The following is a 19551-nucleotide window of genomic DNA, read 5'->3' on the forward strand; positions in this document are numbered from 1 at the left end:
ATACCTTCTCATTAAATATCTGTTACCTTTAGTTAAGTTTTCAAGAATCGAATAAAATTGTGTCTTGTCTAATTCTACAGGTAGAAATCCTTAACAAAAGAATTTTTTCTTACTCCTTTTATATACGCCCCAGAGCCTAGCACATCACTTGTGCACTGTAGAAGGGAAACACACCAACTGTTTGTTAACAACTTGATTTGATTTTGCTTATAAGATGAGAAGCAAGATATGTCCTAAGGCTTAAGATCAAGGAACATAAGATGGATGATTTTGATAAGGAGAAATAGGTCAAAAGAGATATTAAATGCTGCCCTCAGGAGGTACAATGAAGCATCTCAGTGATTTCTGAACAAGAATGGGAATGTGTGAGAACCCTGGACCTTTGGGGGACTTGGCGACACAATAAACCCTGCTTGCTAATTTCATTTTTAAAGCGTCATTATTTTTTAGTTATTACTCTTTGAAAACATTTATAACTCTGGGCAGTTTTTTCAATTTGAAAAATTCAAAGAGCAAGTCCCCGGGTCTTGTCCAAGTGTCTCCTGCCCCAGGTCATAGTGAGGCTTAAGGCTTTGCTTCTGCAATACCAAGCAGTGCTATGGCTGCCACTGCTGAATACAACTTATCAGGAAGACTGCTGATTTATGATGGTCACCTTAAACATAACTTCAAATGTCCACTCTGAATAGAACCATAGCATATGAAGAAAGGTTTGCAGAAAAGGCTAAAGAAATGGACTTGCTTTTTGAATTTTTCAAGTTGAAAAAAACTGCCCAGACATATAAATGTTTTCAAAGAGTAATAACTCAAAAATAATGACGTTTTAAAAATGAAATTAGCAGGCAGTGCACTTGCAAAGGAAACCAAATAATAGCTGCATATCTATTCATATTCATTACTGCTATATAATGTGGCTAAAAAGTGAAAACAAGAACTGTTTTAAATAAACTACAGAAAGACTGATAATTTGCTGAGTCAATATTGAGTTGCACCCAATTTATTTTAAAAAGATCAATTGCAAATATTTCCTGTTAAATTATACCATGCATTAAGTATTTGTCTTGTCTAATATATAATGAAAGCATTTTTACAAATTTTGCCATATGTTATAATGCATTTTAGATTAATAATAATGACAATATTTTATTATGCATATACAAAACTCATGAATTTTAAGACCCTATAGAATATGAAAATTTTAGTAAGCAAAACTTTGGTTCCAAAATGTCATTTTATGGGACTTTAGATCTTATTTCTTTGTGATAACCAGCCCCTCACCCTCCCCAACACACATTTCTAATTTTATACCATATAAACAAGAAAATATTCAACTGGATACAGAATTAGGTAATAGTTCTTAGTATATGAACTTAGGTCAAAACACCTTATAAACTGGCACATATTCAATAATAATTAGCCAGGCATGAAGGTGTGTGCCTGTACCCAGCTACTAGGGAGGCTGAGGTAGGAGGATCACTTGAGCCCAGGAGTTCAAAACCAGGCTGGGTGAACTAGCCAGACCTCATCTCAAAAAAATTCACTTAATAAATATTTACTGAATGCCTACTGTGTGTTGGACACGGTAGGCACTGGGACGATATCAGTGTACAGACAGAAAAAGCCCACCTGGAGCTTAAATTCTAAGCCATTACGTTTTTAGCCCCATTTTGCATTTTGTGCTTAGTAGATATTCTGAAATAATACTATAATTATTTATAATTCATACATGTTTATAATTAGAATTATAAAATATAGTGTTTAAGTTTTCAAAGTACTTTCAAATGCAGGCACAAATTGTCTTATTGTGTTTCACTTCATCGTGCTTTGCAGATACTGAGCTTTTTACAAATTGAAGGTTTGTGGCAATGCTACGTTGAGCAAATCCATCAATCAGCATGATTTTTTCAACAGCATGTGCTTGCTCTGTGTAGCTATGTCACATTTTGAGAATTCTCACAGTATTTCAAGGCTGTTCATTATTATTAAATCTGTTATGGTGATCTGTATTCAGTGATTTTTGAGGTGACTATTTAAATAGTTTTGGGGTTCCATGAACCACATCCATATAAGATGGCAAACTTAGTGGATAAGTGTTGTGTGTGTTCCGACTGCTCCACCAATTAGCCTTTTCCCCACCTCTGTCCTCCTCTTGAGACCTCCCTATTCCCTGAGACACAGTGATATTGAAACGAGGCCAATAAACAGCCCTACAATGGCTTCTAAGTGTTCAAAAGAAAGAACTGCACATCTCTCTCATGTTAAGTCAAAGTTAGAAATAATTAAGCTTATGAGGAAGGCACATTGAAAGCTGAGATAGGCCAATAGCAAGGTTTCTTGCATCAAACAGCTGGCCAACTTGTGAATGCAAAGAAAAAGTTTTTGAAGGAAATGAAAAGCGCTACTCCAGTGAACACACAAATGTTAAGAAAGCAAAGCAGCCTTATTGCTGATATGGAGAAAGTTTGAGTGACCTGGATAGAAGATCAAATCAGATACAACATCCCTTTAAGCCAAAGCCTAATCCAGAGCAAAACCCTAACTTTCTTCGAATCTGTGAAGAATGAGAGAGGTAACAAAGCTGTAGAAGAAAAATTTAAAGCTACCAGAGGTTAGTTCATGAGGTTTAAGGAAAGGAACTGTCTTTATAATGTAAAAGTGCAAGGTGAAGCAGCAAGTGCTGATGGAGAAGTTGCGCTAGTTATCCAGAAGATCTAGCTAAGATCATTGACAGGGGTGGCTACTCTAAACAACACATTTTCACTGGGGATGAAACAGCTTCTGTTGGAAGAAACTCCATCTAGGACTTTCATAGCTAGAGAGGAGATGTCAATACCTGGCTTCAAATTTTCAAAGGACAGACTGACTCTTGTTATAGATAATGCAGCTGGTGACTTTACATTAAAGCCAGTGCTCCTTTCCCATTCGAAATAATCCTAGGGCCCTATAGAATGATGCTAAATCTATTCTGCCTGTGCTCTAGAAATGGAGCAACAAAGCCTGGATGGCAGCACATCTATTTACAGCATGGTTTACTCAATATTTTAAGCCCATTGTTGAGACTTACTTCTCACAAAAAAGAAAAAAATCTTTCAAAATATTACTGCATTGACAATGTACCTTTTCACCAAAGGGCTTTGACAGAGATGTACAAGGAGACTGATGTTGGTTTCATGCCTGATAACACAATATCCATTCTTCAGCCTGTGAGATTAAGGAGTAATTTCAACTTTCAAGTGTGATTTAAGAAATACGTTTCATAAGGCTATAGAAGCCATAGAAAGTGATTCCTCTGATGGATCTGGGCAAATTAAATTAAAAATCTTCTGGAAAACATTCACCATTCAAGATACCATTAAGGACATTTATGATTCATGAGAGGAGGTTAAAATATCAACATTAAAGGAATTTGGAAGAAGTTGATTCCAACCCTCATGGGTGATTTTGAGGAGTTCCAGACCAGTGGAAAAAGTAACTACAGATGTGGTGGAAATAGCAAGAGAAATAGAAATGGAGCCTAAAGATCTGACTGAATTGCTGCAATCTCATGATAAAATGTGAGTGATGAGAAGTTGCTTTTTATGGATGAGCAAAGAAAGTGATTTCTTGAGATGGAATCTACTTCTGATGAAAATGCTGTGAAAATTGTTGAAATGACAACAAAGTATTTACAATAGTACATAAACCTGGTTGATAAAGTAGCAGAAGGGTTTGAGAAGAGTAAGTTAAATAACCAAGATCAAACAGCTACAAATTTTTAAAGAAGTTCCACTGTGAGTAAAATGCTATCAAACAGCATCACATATTACAGCGACGTCTTTGTTAAAAAAAAAAAAAAAAGTCAATTAATGTGGCTGACTTCATTGTTGTCTTATTTTAAGAAATTGCCATAGCCACCTAAACCTTCCTCAACCACTGCCCTGATCAGTCAGCAGCCATCAACATCGATGCAAGACCCTTCACCAGCAAAAAGATTACAACTCACTGTAGGCTCAGATGATTGTTAGCATTTTTTAGCAATTTTCAGCAACGACCTTTTTTAGCAAAGAATTTTTTAGCAAAGACCTTTTTAAATTAAGTGTGTGTTGTTTTTTTTTTTTTAGATATAATGCTACTTCACACTTAGTAAGCTGTATTATAGTATAAACATACATTTGTATGGATTTGGAAACCAAAAAATTTGCATAAATCCCATGGTTGCAATATCATTTCATTGTAGAGGCCTAAAACCGAACCTGCGATATCTCTGAGGTATGCCTGCATGTTCTCAGTTAATTTTCACATGTCCCTGGCCTTGAAGTAAGCTTGGCAGATATTACTATCTCTGTTACTGGTGAGGAAACTGTAGATGATATATTCCTGCAGCCACTGTCCTAGGACTCATATAGTCTCTCTCCAATCTACACAATCGTGAGAGTACTACAAAGAGGTAGAGTCAGAGGCTGAATAAAAGCTTGAAATAGTTGCCACAAAGAAAGAGTGAGAGCAAAAGAGACAGAAGGAGAAAATGGTAACTGAAGAAACTTATTAAGAATGCCAGGAGCAGTTGAGATTGATGGCTGTGGCAGTCATTGGCTGTTCATAAATACTAGTATTTGGTTCTCCTTCCTGATACATGATAAGATTTTACTTTTCCAGACCCTTGAATGCAGGTAGGGCTACCTGAATTTCTTTGGCCAATGAAAGATGAACAGAACCTTTCCCCTTGTTACAGGGGCTGTGGATAGTGAGCTGAGGTGGAGCCTCCATCACCCTGAATCCCTGAATGTCTAAGAGGAGAAGAGCCCCTGCCAGCCCACTCTGGACCTGCAACATATGAAAGAAATTTGTATTATGTCAAGCCCTTCATTTGGAGATTTGTTGTTTCGCTTATGTTTTATTTTGCTTCTTCTTGTTTTAGGTTGCTTGTTACTGCAGCAGAACCTAGCCTACCCTGACTTATAAAAATGATGGCTTTATACTGATATGTTTGTCTGGTTGTGGGATTTCTTTTCCTACAATTGTGTTCAGTGGCTCAATTGTAGGCATAGAAAGCAGACAGAGAATTCATCTGGGGCTGGAATTTTGTCAGGTAATTGTAAAAAAAGGATTTTAGGATTTTGATAAGACAGTACTTGAAACTACAGATCATGAAATTTCAGCTTGACTAGGAGGGAGGTCAAGCAAGAGGAGGTCAGTGAGCAAAGAGAAAGTAGATGGGTCAAGGGACTGGCTATTTTGATAAAGTGGACACTTATTTGTAGAAAAAGTAAATGAATAGTCAAACTTCTAAAATAAGGAGTTATGATTGAATCACAGGGTGATTTAATTAGACATTTTTGAAGGTTCTGAGATTCTGGCAAAACTTCTGGTCATGACAAGGTATAAGATATGAAAATGGAATGGAGTGACTCAGCTGGAGAGATGTTTGAACAAGAGAGGTCATAGAATGGGGAGGCTGTGTGCTAAGCAGGCCAGACGCATGCACACTTGAATTCCTCACATGCACATTTGAATGGTGGCAGGAATTAAGGTAGAGAGGAAGACAGTGAGCTTGTTGCCAATGCCATCAGTTGATGAGTGGGGAGGAGAAGTAAGTGGGCTACAGGCCCTACCTTTCAATTCTGAGCTTCACAGGGTATGGCAGAGAAAAAGCAGCCTCTAAGCAAAAAGGCTGTGGGACAAGTGGTCTTACCAGGTGATGGTCAAATTTCTGTGGAGGTGAAAAGATTGAGGGACTGTTGCCTGAAGAAGTGGATAAAGGCCATGATTTGGAGCTGTGGAAGAGGAGTTTAAATGACTCAAGGAAAGAGTTTAACAGGTGTGGGGGAAAGTGAGAAACAGGACCAGGGAGAAGAAGTGTTATTAGGATGAAAGTCAGCGAGGTGAAGCATGACCAGAAAGGTGTCCTTCGGCAGTGGCCAAGGAAAACAGGCATCTCGAGGCAAGGAGGAATTAGGTGGCTCTTAGGGCTGTGAAGAAGATGGAGCCAGTTAGGACAGTGTGCTCTCAGAGTCTTTTGTGCTCAATTGTGCGCCGGCAGGGAGGACTAGTAGCTATGCTCTGCAAATGCACATTTCTTTTTTGCAAGCACATATCTAATACAGGCTTCAAGCCTGTACCTGTCAAGGGATACTTTCAGGAAACTGATCTTTGTTTCATTTAATCTCATACAAAATACTCAGCAAAGTGTTAAGATTGTTTTGCACTGGTTGCTATAAGTCAGTCTCCAGAACAATCAGGTAGGAAATGATTAATCTAAACCTCTCATTTATTAGATGAGAAAACTGAGGCCCTAAGAATGGTCCAGACTGTTTCAATATTTTTTCATAGAGCTGGGTCTGCAGTTCAGGTCTCCTCTCTCTTGCCCTGTCTCCACTCTAAATATCCAGTCTCCTGGAAGAGCAATGGCAGGCCATTGTCACAGAATAATAACTGATAGTTACAGCTAATACTTGTTGAGAATTCACCAATAGCCAAGCTCAGTACATTACAGCTAATTCTCCTAAGAACCCCATGTGATGTAGGCCCTGTCATTATCTTTATTCTCATACATATGTGGCCACCCAGGATTAAAGAAGTTAAGTGACCAAGATCACACAGCTACAAAGTGGCAGATCTGGAATGCACCCTTCCATTCCAGAGGCCTCACTCAGCCAATATAGTATGCTTTATCAGTCACTGTCACATGTGTTATGGCTTGCTCATTCTCCTTTTTAATTGAGTTGGATAGAAAAGTAGTGGGTCGGGCCGGGCGCGGTGGCTCAAGCCTGTAATCCCAGCACTTTGGGAGGCCGAGACGGGCGGATCACGAGGTCAGGAGATCGAGACCATCCTGGCTAACACGGTGAAACCCCGTCTCTACTAAAAAATACAAAAACTAGCCGGGCGAGGTGGCGGGCGCCTGTAGTCCCAGCTACTCGGGAGGCTGAGGCAGGAGAATGGCGTAAACCCGGGAGGCGGAGCTTGCAGTGAGCTGAGATCTGGCCACTGCACTCCAGTCCGGGCGACAGAGCGAGACTCCGCCTCAAAAAAAAAAAAAAAAAAAAAAAAAAAAAAAAAAAAAAAAAAAAAAGTAGTGGGTTTCCTCCTTGCTAAATATATAATTTCACATATCAGTACATGCTCTACTCAGACACCTACTTACCTTCGATGTGCAAACATCTGTTTGGGGACAGGTTCTTCCTGAACATCTCTTGGCTATCAGTCTCAGGAGCTACTCACTTCTGGAGAATAAAGCAAGAAGGGAGAAGGGTATAAATATAAGTGTGAAGCAATACATTTTTAAGATTTATTTTGGTTTCTGAATGTGTCAGTATTATCTGAGAATTGTACCTGCCTCCTCTTTCATTGTAGGAAAGTAGCAGAGTGGCTTTAAAGCTGCTTGCATTTGTGGAGTTCTTAGGTAGTCATCCAAAGTTTGCATAGTTTGTGGAGACCTGTACTGAAGTCAGCTTTAGGATAAAACTGGAAGGTAGTAGAGCAGGCGGGCACACATCCAAGATATCTGCTGTTTCCTTAAATCTCTTCCAAGACAGAGAATCTCTGACTAGCAGGTGAGAAGGGCTGTCAGTTGCAGCGGAAGCTGGTCTGCTTCTTGGCACAGGTGGTATTTATTCAGCAAATGTTTATTGAAGTCCTTTTGTGTTTTAGCCATGTGCTAGGTGCCCTTCAGGAAATCACATTCCCATTGGGCAGACAAAATGAATGAACAGAAACCTGTAATGTTATGTGGCAATTTCTACACGATGAGCCCATGCAGGGTGTTAGGGAAACCCAGAGGAGCAGCTTGGGCATCCTCAGAAGCCTCCTTCCAAGAGATATTATGGAACCATAATGACATGAAAGCAACCATCTTCCCTCAAAGAAGCATAATAAGCATACCATTGGGCAATTTATTAGTTTTTATTCATCGGGACAGGCAAGGTCACATTTTGATCATGAACTGATGTTTGTATGTAGGTCCTAGAACCTATAGTGTGCACTAGAGGAAAATTGGCAAAGCAAGATACTAAATTCATTCCCCCAGCCTTTCACAATTAATAAAGTTACCCTCTTTTGTTTCCCTGCCACTTGGAAGCCATGCGGGATTGCCTCTGAGTTGTTTCAATGATGTGCTGTTTTGTTCCTTTGAGTACTCCATACTTTAGGTGCCAATTTACCTTTTCCTCTCATAAAGAACAGTCAGGAAAAAGAACAAGAGGAATGGCTGAACAATTGAAAAACTAGCATATTGAAAAGGTCATGGCACCACCACATGCTATTTTAATTTCTAAATGTTTTAGGCATTGTAAGTCGTTTTTGACACTCTATTCTACTGACACATACTAAAAAGGGAGTGGGAAGGGCACATATTATTTCAACTGCTTGTAAAACATGATGAGAAGAGTAGAAATGGTACCCAATTAATCCATTATTTATGTAGCATTTTCATTTGAGGTCTGTTCTGGAATTGTCTTTCTGTGAGAAAAGGTAACAGTTTAACCTAGTGGTTACCACAGTGATAGAGAAGAAACTAGGCATTCCTCTAAGTAAGCCAACATTTAAACCTTTTTTTTTTCTTTTTCTTCTTCTTATTTATATTACTGGTTCTCATAGAGCATGTGCTTAGCAACTGATTTGCTTCCCAGAAACTTTCGACTAGCTCAGTAGTAATAAATACTTGCCCAGAGTTACCACTACACAAAGTGGTTATACTGTGGACAGTGTTACCCAGTCTCCTTCTGTCCCTTGCTCTCTCCCAACAGAGGCTGAAAAACCAAATCCTGTTGAATCTCCCTTGCACTTGGTGGGGAGCCATGTCATCCAGTTCTGGACTATAACACGTAAGTGAAAGTCTGCTGAGATAGTTCTGAGAAAAGGGAAACAGAAAAAGCCAATGCACCCTTTTACTTTCTTCCTGAATGGGACGTGGGAATGATTTCTAGAGATGTAGCAGCTATCTTGTGACCATGGAGCAATTAGCCAACTTGCTAAGGAAGCTGGAATAGAAAGATAAAAGGATCCTGAGTCATTGATGTTGCCGTGGAGCTCTATACTTGCCTACCTACCTGGGAGAAAAAGATGAACTCCTGTTCGTTCGAGGTGTTGGAATTTTGATTTTCTGGTACTTGTAGTTGGGCCAAGATTTAGGTTCTAGGAATCTCAAATTCTCTGTGTTTTCTCCACCATTTCTTTGTCCCTATCTGGAATAAGAATTTAAACTTACATTGGAAGGGAAGACAAATGATTCATTAGTAAATTATTTGATCTATCTGTTGAATGACTTCAGGCTCTTCTCTCTCTCTTCAGTTACTAAAGTAGTAGTTGGTACATCATGCCTCTGCTTCCTCTATTTGGATGCCATGTTTGTACAATGTTTTTCTTGTAAAGTTAAAGAGCCTAGGGTTAAATTAAAACTAGACATACAAAAAATTTCTCTGAATGCAAGAAACAACAATGAACCTTTCTCATAACTAGACATACAGGCAGTATTATGAATATATCTTATTGAAGGTAGTCAAAATAAGCAGTTGAAGTGAGCAGTTTATCCTACAGTGGATGCTGTTGGTGGCCAATCCAAGATCCTTTTCTCTTTCTCTTGCCAGCAGAGTAAGGTATCTGTGTATCCTTCCTCCTGGTGACCAAAGAGATTCCCCAGTTACAGGGCTTCTGTCAAATCCAATCATAGCAGCTCCATTCCCCTTGCCAGTGGTTGGCTTAGGAGTTACCTAGTTCTGATCAATAAGATATGAGAAAAGGTCTTCCAGAGAAAATGATTTCTTCTTCCTCTGTACATTATTGGATCTGACTGTAACTCCTATCCTGTGACCAGACAAAGCCAACTCACTATGGATGGCAGAGGATTAAAAGGGAAAACCCAGATCCTTGATGACATTGTTGAGCCACCAAATGTAATACTGAAATTTTCCTAACTTTAGACGTCTTTTTGTGCTAGATATTACATTTTTTAATTGTTTAAATGAAATTGAGTCAACCGAAGGCACTGTATCTGATTACCCAGTTTCCTAATTGCAGTGAAGATTTGGCACAAGTAAAAAGCACAGCAGGTTGGCTGCTCTCTGGGACCTCCCTTCAGAGGAAGGGTGGGGAAACTCCCTTCAGAGGAAGGGTGGGGAAGCTCCCTTCAGAGGAAGGGTGGGGAAGCTCCCTTCAGGCAAGACCTGAAAGTCTCCCTGTGTACTGGTTCTTCCAGGTGGACTGAACATTTATTACTGCTCCACGCAATAGCCATGGCATGACCCGTGACTGGAGAAATCCAGCAGACAAACTGAAAAACTGAATCCAACTAATGTGAAGTAGAATTGCTTAAAATAGAATAGTTACTGCTGTTAGCTGAACTGAGTAAGTTATAGAACACACATCATTTTGTGCACCAAAGTCTAAATGGCTTATCTTTTTAAGAATTAACACAATGTTTAGGTATTTTACTTTCTCGAAAATAGGATAGTGGGCCGGGTGTGGTGGCTCACGCCTGTAATTCCAGCACTTTGGGAAGCTGAAGCAGGCAGATCACATGAGGTCAAGAGTTCGAGACCTGCCTGACCTAGATGGTGAAACCCCGTCTCTACTAAAAATACAAAATTAGTCCGGCCTGGTGGTGCACTCCCGTAACCCCAGTTACTCCTGAGACAAGAGAATAGCTTGAACCTGCGAGGTAGAGGTTGCAGTGAGCCGAGATCATACCATTGCACTCCAGGCTGGGCAACAAGAATGTAACTCCATCTCAAAAACAAAACAAAACAAAAACAGAAATTAGCTGGGCATAGTGGGGCACACCTGTAATCCTAGCTACTCCGGAGGCTGAGGCATGAGAATCGCTTCAGCCTGGGAGGCAGAGGTTGCAGTGAGCTGAGATGGCACCATTGCACTCCAGCCTGGGTGGCAGAGCAAGACTCTGTCTCAAAAATAAAAAATAAAAAAAATAAAAAAATAAAAAAAGATGGTGTAGAATATGAGTCTGGTTTTGAGTGAAAGTTGCCAGGATTCAAATCGCATCATTAACCACTGTTACACTGAGCAAGTTATAGTACTTTCCTGTACCTCCATTTCCCCACCTATAAAATGGGCATAATAATAGCACTTTATAAGTAATAATGGACATAAAAATAACAACCACAGAGAGTTGTTGTGAGGATCTAATCATTTTTATTACATAGTAGGTGCAATATAATTGTTAGCTAGTATCATTATGCATGGGCTGGATTGCAGACATCTTTTCTTACTTCACTACCCTCTTGGGTGACAAGTAGTCTTGCATTCATTAAACTCTGAATTAATGCTGCTTGAATTTAAGTTTTCTATGCTTGTCTCTGGAAAATTTTGACTATAATATGATTTAGCTTATAATTATCTACTTCATGACAGGAGAAAATAATATCTTGAATATGCATTGTGCTATGTTCTATCTTTTATAATTAATGCTGTTACTACTAATAGCATCACTAAAAAGTGCTTTTGATCATAGAATCCTTACTTTTGTAACCTAGTAAATAAGTCCTGGATTACCTTAATCTTAATTTTTAAGGTTATGTAAGTGATAATTTATTTCTGTAAAAGACTGTGGTAATTTCCCTCACTTGAGCTCATATTTCTCAGTGACTCACTATTCTTGTGGTAGCTATCTGTATGTGGTACCTGTATGCTGTAATTTAAAATTTTCCCCTCAAAGTATAGCCATGACCCTGACAAATGCTTTCTCAATGGAATATCTTCCTCAACAGTCTAACATTCTACTCTTCTTTGCATATAATTTAATTTTACTCGGTTGCGCAGTAGTGCTAGCGGCTTCGCGGTTCGGTCCTCCGACCCGGCAGCCGCCACTGGTGCTGAGCTGCTAGGAGGCCCGTGTCGGCGAGCTCGTTGGAGCTTGAACCCATTGTCACCCCTCCGACACACCGGCAAAAAAAAAAAAAAAAAATGGTTGAAGCAGATCGCCCAGGAAAGCTCTTCATTGGTGGGCTTAATACGGAAACAAATGAGAAAGCTCTTGAAGCAGTATTTGGCAAATATGGATGAATAGTGGAAGTACTCTTGATGAAAGACCAGGAAACCAGCAAATCAAGAGGATTTGTTTTTGTCACCTTTGAAAGCCCAGCAGATGCTAAGGATGCAGCCAGAGACATGAATGGAAAGTCATTAGATGGAAAAGCCATCAAAGTGGAACAAGCCACCAAACCATCATTTGAAAGTGGTAGACGTGGACTGCCTCCACCTCCAAGAAGTAGAGGCCCCCCAAGAGGTCTTAGAGGTGGAAGTGGAGGAACCAGGGGACCTCCCTCACGGGGAGGACACATGGATGACGGTGGATGTTCCATGAATTTTAACATGAGTTCTTCCAGGGGACCACTCCCAGTAAAAAGAGGACCACCACCAAGAAGTGGGGGTCCTCCTCCCAAGAGATCTGCACCTTCAGGACCAGTTCTCAGTAGCAGTGGAATGGGAGGGAGAGCTCCTGTATCACATGGAAGAGATAGTTACGGAGGTCCACCTCGAAGGGAGCCACTGCCCTCTTGTAGAGATGTTTATTTGTCCCCAAGAGATGATGGGTATTCTACTAAAGACATCTATTCAAGCAGAGATTACCCAAGTTCTCGTGATACTAGAGATTATGCACCACCACCACGAGATTATACTTACCGTGATTATGGTCATTCCAGTTCACGTGATGACTGTCCATCAAGAGGCTATAGCGATAGAGATGGATATAGTGATCGTGACTATTCAGATCATCCAAGTGGAGGTTCCTACAGAGATTCATATGAGAGTTATGGTAACTCACGTAGTGCTCCACCTACACGAGGGCGCCCGCCATCTTATGGTGGAAGCAGTCGCTATGATGATTACAGCAGCTCACGTGACGGATATGGTGGAAGTCGAGACAGTTACCCAAGCAGCCAAAGTGATCTCTACCCAAGTGGTCGTGATCGGGTTGGCAGGCAAGAAAGAGGGCTTCCCCCTTCTATGGAAAAGGGGTACCCTCCTCCACGTGACTCCTACAGCAGTTCAAGCCACAGAGCACCAAGAGGTGGTGGCCATGGAGGAAGCCGATCTGATAGAGGGGGAGGCAGAAGCAGATACTAGAAACAAACAAAACTTTGGACCAAAATCCAGTTCAAAGAAACAAAAAGTGGAAACTATTCTGTCATAACTACCCAAGGACTACTAAAAGGAAAAATTGTGTTACATTTTTTAAATTCCCTAAGTTCCCCTCCATAATTATTATGTTCTTGTGAGACAAAAAGTAAAACATGTTTAATTTTATTTGACTTTATGACATTGCTTTTCAGCAAGCAAATGTTAAATGTGTTAAGGCTTGTACTAGTGTTGCAACTTTCCAAGTAAAAGTATCCCTAAAGGCCACTTCCTATCTTGATTTTTCCCAGTAAATGAGGCAAGCAATTCTAAGATATTCCACAAAACATCTAGCCATCTAAAATGGACAGATGAATCATTCTACCTATACAAACAAGCTGGCTACTAGAGGGTGGTTGGGGTATGCTACTTATAAGATTTCAGGGTGTCTTCCAACTGAAATCTCAATGTTCTCAGTATGAAAAACCTGAAATCACATGCCTATGAAAGGAAAGTGCTATTCACCCAGTAAACCCAAAAGAGCAAATGGATAATGCTGGCCATTTTGCCTTTCTCACATTTCCTTGGGAATCTGCAGGAACCTCCCCTTTCCCCTCCCCCAGTAAGACCATTTAAGTGTGTGTTAAACAACTACAGAATACTAAATAAAAAGTTTGGCCAAAACCAAAAAATAATAATAATAATAATTTAATTTTACTCTTTGGAGAAAATTGTCTCTAAATATCCTGAAAGCAAAAAGTCTGGAAGGAAAATTATAGTACCTGAGTTTTCTTTCTGAGCATTTGAACTGCAGAATTCTACAGCAGAATAAAGACTCTTGTTTATTACAGGCATCTTATCTGTAGAAAACAGTACTCACACTTTTAGATAAGACCACTGGCTGTTTTAGTGTTAAAGCCATAATTACATTGTAAAGATTAATCTCTAACTTTCTTGTCTAATTTTTTCTTTGATATAGCTTCGGTTTTTTCTATAGATTCTTAACCATAAATAAACTTATAAGTACTGACATTTTTTTCCTGCATAAAAATCCTTTATTTATTCATTTAAAATTATACTGCCTAGTTTATTATACCGGGTGTTATATTAAACCCTGGGGACACAAAAATGAAGTGAACATAGACTGTATTTTCTATAATTCCTGTAATTAATAAGAACGTTAGAAGTGGTAATACACATAATCACCTCTTAGCTATTAGAGTACAAGAGAATGGCATAAATACTACTTAAATAACATACAAATATGTATCTAAATTGCTAGCTTCTACAAGAAACGTCTTTTTTCTAAATGTTAAAAGAAATAACAAAAGTTGTGCTGTGTTGTATTTTAAAGTTTCTAAAGAAAAATCAGGGGCCAATTTAAGAATGATTCCCCCAAAATTTGGGAAGATCCAGGCTGGTTGCAATGTTTTGCAAAAGGTAGGAATTCCATCCATTATAGAATGGCAAGACTGAAAATGTGGAATAACACTAAAATCATGCAACAGACATGATAATTTGCTCGTGACCAAGGAAACAGGGTCATAAATGTTACAAAGATAATAGTTTGGTTATTTTTTTTAATTTATAGGAGACAGAAAAAAAAATGGCAACATGTTCTATATCACAGGGGAAAAGGCCGAGAGGGCCTGAGAGACCCCGTAGATAACAAGTAACAAGAGCTTATCTCTGAGAGATTTAGAACATTAATTAAAAGTCACCGTTCCATCAGCAAAAAACCATAGCTACAGGCACAGCCTGAACCCCAGATTTCGGGAAGCGGGGCTGCTCGTGGGCATCTGATTCTAGAGGAAGGAAAGGAGAATTAGATGACAATGACGATGATGAATAGCTAGCTCATAGGGCATCTACTATATGGCAGGCACTGTGTCAGTGCTTACCTATCATTTCATTTACATCCTCCTCTGAATGATCCTCAGAGATCATTATTACCAATGAGAAAACTGACAAGCAGAGAGTGCAAAAAACTGACAAGCAGAGAGACTTGTGCAAGCTCACTGTTGAACCCTAACCTGCAGTTTGGAATCTCCTAGAGCCTCTGTCACTTGGGACATCTCTTCAGTGTCTCCTTCAGAGATTCTCCTTTCCTTCTTCCAACCTTACTTATATATCTGCATCCTGTGGATACTCTTCTAGGTCCAACGAGAGCTACTAAAGGGGTCTTCAGGGAATGCAGCTGCCTTTTCTGGCTGTAGGAATTTAACTCCCCCTGTCTGCACAAGAAGCAGATCAGTGCTGACTCCTGTTTAATCAATATTCATGCAAAATAATTGCATCTCTCCAAGACAACTAATGTTATTTAGGGGCTGATCACCCAGTCTGTGGATTGAGGGTGGATGATGAAACTTCATCAATAATATTACTTTGAAGTCATGGAGAATCTTTCATCTAAAAGGTCTTTGTAGTTAAGAGATGAGTGATTAGTTAGATTTTTAGTAAGTTCTAGGTTGGAGTTGAGAAAATAAATTAGAGTCATGGATTTCCATAGCATTTTAGTACAATGTATTTACAATAATTTCTACTTTCTATCCTGAACTTTTCTAAGTATTCAAGAAAAGTTTAAAGCATTATAGTTGTTCCTTTAGTTGAGAGTTTAGCAACATGCTTTTGCTAAGTTCTTATAAATTAATAAGGATAATAACTAATGTTTGTACGGTGCTTTTAAATTTATAGTCCTCTTTCTCTGGCAGATAAGAATATTGCTTAATTTTTCAGATGGAAAAATGAAGGTGGATGATATACCCAGGTTCGCCCAGCTAATAAGAGTTAAGTCTGGTCCTTCCTACTGTGCATAAAAGACCTGTCTCCTGCCTCTCACTGCCCTCAGTTGCCAGCATATGATATATTCCTTAGACTGTGAGTTAGCTCCTCAAGTCAGAGATGTTGCTTGGCAATAGATGGGTGTTCAAAACTGTTTAATTACTAAGTAAATGAATAGTAAAGCATTCTTACTTAAATTGTTTCCATTTCGCTCATTTCCATATTTCATATTACAACCACTCTCCTGTCATAAGCAGAAGCCTACCTGTATAGAAAGAAAAGGAGATCCAGAGAGGTTAATTAAGCGCCTAGAGTCCTATAAGTGATTTAGTAGCAGAACAAGAAACACTGACCTCCAATTCTATCTCATCTGAGTCAATCTTTGCCAGTCTACTTCCAGCCTCCTCTGTTTTTCAGTGCATGCACTCTCCTGGTAATAGGTAACCAGGAAATGTTTTCTTTCTAGGATACTTAGCCACAAATACATTTAATGGTAGAGCATGACATATGCTACGTTAACAAGATAGCACTTGTTGCTGACTGTTTCCCATTTGGATTTCAACATCTCAATCTAACTGGATGGCATCAATGAGGGTTGTTGATAATCAAGTGTCAGGCAAACAACTCAATTTAAAACATTACTCACACTAAAAAAAAAAGGACTTGTGGAAAATAACTTATAGATTTTTTAAATAAAGAATTTCATATAATTGCATATAGATAGTGGCAACTTGCATTAAGTGAAACACATTATTTGGATTTGTAGAAAAAAAAGAAAAACAGGTAATATGTCTAATTTAAAAAGAGTCTAGCTCCACAAAACATATTGTTAGTAACAATGGAAAAAAATGGATATTTCTCATAAGAGGGTAGTAATTCCTTATTTTAATGGAGTAAGTAGCAGTAAAGATTATACAAATTAATTTTCTCTTCTAAAAAAGATAAGTTGCTTTGAATAAATACCAAGCAGTGGGATTGCTGGATAATGCAGTGGTTCTATTTTTAATTTTCTGAGGACCCTCCATACTGTTCTCCATAATGACTGTACTGACTTACATTCCCACCAACAGTGTACAAGTGTTCCCTTTTCTCCACATCCTTGCTGACACTTGTTATTCTTTGTCTTTTTTATGATAGCTATTCTAACAGGTGTGATGTGATTTGTCATTAGATATCTGCACTTCCATGTTCATTGCAGCATTATTCACAATAGCCAAGACATGGAATCAAAGTGTCCATTAACAGATGAATGAATAAAGAAATTTCAGCCCAAAGCAATCCACAGATTCAATGCAATCTCTATCAAAATGCCAATGACATTTTTCACAGAAATATTTTTAAAATCCCAAAATTTGTATAGAGCCACAAAAGGCCCCAAATAGTCAAAGCACTCATGTGTTAAAAAGAGTAAAGCTGCAGGCATCATACTATCAGACTCCAAAATATACTGCAAGCTGCAGTAACTAAAACAGCATTGTGCTAGCATAAAAACAGGCACAGAGACCAATGGAGCAGAATAGAGCACAGAGCAATTAATTCATGTAGCTACAGCCAACTGACTTTTGACAAAAACACCAAGAACATACATTGGGAAAAGGACAGTCGCTTCAATAAATGGTGCTGGGAAAACTGGAGATTCATGTGTAGAAAAATGAAACTAGACTTTCTCCTTTCACTTTGTATAACAATCAACTCAAAATGGATCCAAGACCTAAGTGTAAGACCTGAAACTGTAAAACTACTGGAATAAAACCTACTGAAAATGTTTCAGGACATTGGTCTGGGAAAAGATTTTTTGAATAAGACCTCAAAAGCACAGGCAACATAAGCACAAATAAACAAATAGGATTATATGAAACTGAAAGGCTTTTACACAATAAAGGAAAGAATCATAGAGTGAAAGGACAATCTACAGAATGGGAGAAAATATTTGCGAACTACTCATCCAACAGAGATTAATATCCAGAATATATAAAAAACTCAAAGAACTCAACAGTGAAACAAGCAAAGAAACAAACAATCTGATTTAAAAATGAGCCAACTACAGCCTATTTACAATAGCAAAGACTTGGAACCAACCCAAATGCTCATCAATGACAGACTGGATAAAGAAAATGTGGCACATATACACCATGGAATACTATGCAGCCATAAAAAAGGATGAGTTCATGTCCTTTGCAGGGACATGGATGAAGCTGGAAACCATCATTCTCAACAAACTAACACGAGAACAGAAAACCAAACACTGCATGTTCTCACTCATAAATGGGAGTTGAACAATGAGAACACATGGACACAGGGAAGAGAACATCACACACTGGGGCCTGCTGGGAGGTAGGGGGCAAGGAGAGGGAGAGCATTAGGACAAATACCTAATGCATGTGGGGTTTTAAACCTAGATGATGGGTTGATGGGTGCAGCAAACTACCATGGCACATGTATACCTGTGTAACAAACCTGCACATTCTGCAGATGTATCACAAAACCTGAAGTATAATAATAATAATAAATGAGCCAATAATCTCAACAGACATTTTGCAAAAGAAAACACAGAGTGGCCAACAAATATATGGGGAAAAAAAGCTCAGTATTACTAATCGTCAGGGAAATACAAATCAAAATCACAATGAAGTATTATCTCATCCCAGTTAGGATGGCTACTATCAGAAAGACAGAAAATAAATGCTGGCAAGTATGGAGGAAGGAGAATGCCTGTACACTGCTGGTGGAAATATAAGCTAGTACAGCCACTATGGAGAACAGCATGGGGGTTCCTCAAAAAACTACAGACAGAACTACCATATGATCCAGGAATCCCACTGGTAGCCATTTATCCAAGGGAAAGGAAATCAGTATATCAAACAGACATCTGCACTCTCGTATTTATTGTAGCACTATTTACAATAGCCAAGGTGTGGAAAGTTAAATGTTACATATACATATACGTAGATAGATAGATAAATGGTTAGATAGATATGCACAAAGGAGTACTATTCAGCCATAAAAATAATGAAATCCTGTCATTTGTGACAACGTGGATGGAATTGCAAGACATTATGTTATGTGAGATAAGCCAGGAACAGAAAGCTAAACACCACATGTTCTCATTCATATGTGGAAGCTAAAACAAACAAACAAAAAAGTTGATTTCCGAGAAGTAAAAAGCAGAACAGAGTATACTAGAGGCTAGGGTAATGAGAAGGGGAGGATAGGGAGGAATCTTTTAAAGGATACAAAATTACAGCTAGAAAGAAAAAAAGTTCTAGTGTTCTATAGCACTGTAGGATAACTATAGCTAACAGTAATATATTAGTTTCAAATAGCTAAAAGGAGGATATTGAATGCTCCCAACACAAAAAAAGATAGATGTTTGAGATTATCGATATGGTAATTACCCTGAATCGATCATTATACCCTGTATATATTGCAACATCTCTATGTACTATACCCCATAAATATGTACAATTTTTATGTCCAATTTAAAATTTTAATTTAAAAAAGGAAAATGTGGTATAGTTACACAATTAACTGCTATTCAACCTTAAAAGTAAGGAAAGTCTATCGTTAGCCACATGGATGAACCTGCAGGACATTATGCTAAGTGAAATAAGCCACAAAGAGAAAGACAAATATCACATGATTTCACTTATATGTGGAATGTCAAAAAGTTGAACCTACCAAAGCAGAGATTAGAATGGTGTTTACGTGGAGCTGAAGTGT

General features: G+C 38.7%; 1 protein-coding gene across 1 annotated transcript; it reads left to right on the top strand.

Moving 5' to 3' along the window:
• Positions 1 to 11743: 11743 nt before the first annotated feature.
• Positions 11744 to 13059, top strand: LOC104675603 (RNA-binding motif protein, X chromosome-like). The gene is given in 1 exon segment (XM_030927342.1): positions 11744 to 13059. A coding segment is annotated over 1 exon segment (1164 nt). The 5' UTR covers positions 11744 to 11895.
• The last annotated feature ends 6492 nt before the right edge of the window (positions 13060 to 19551 follow it).

The sequence above is a fragment of the Rhinopithecus roxellana genome, chromosome 3, assembly GCF_007565055.1.
Source record: "Rhinopithecus roxellana isolate Shanxi Qingling chromosome 3, ASM756505v1, whole genome shotgun sequence".
Classification (NCBI taxonomy): Eukaryota; Metazoa; Chordata; class Mammalia; order Primates; family Cercopithecidae; genus Rhinopithecus; species Rhinopithecus roxellana.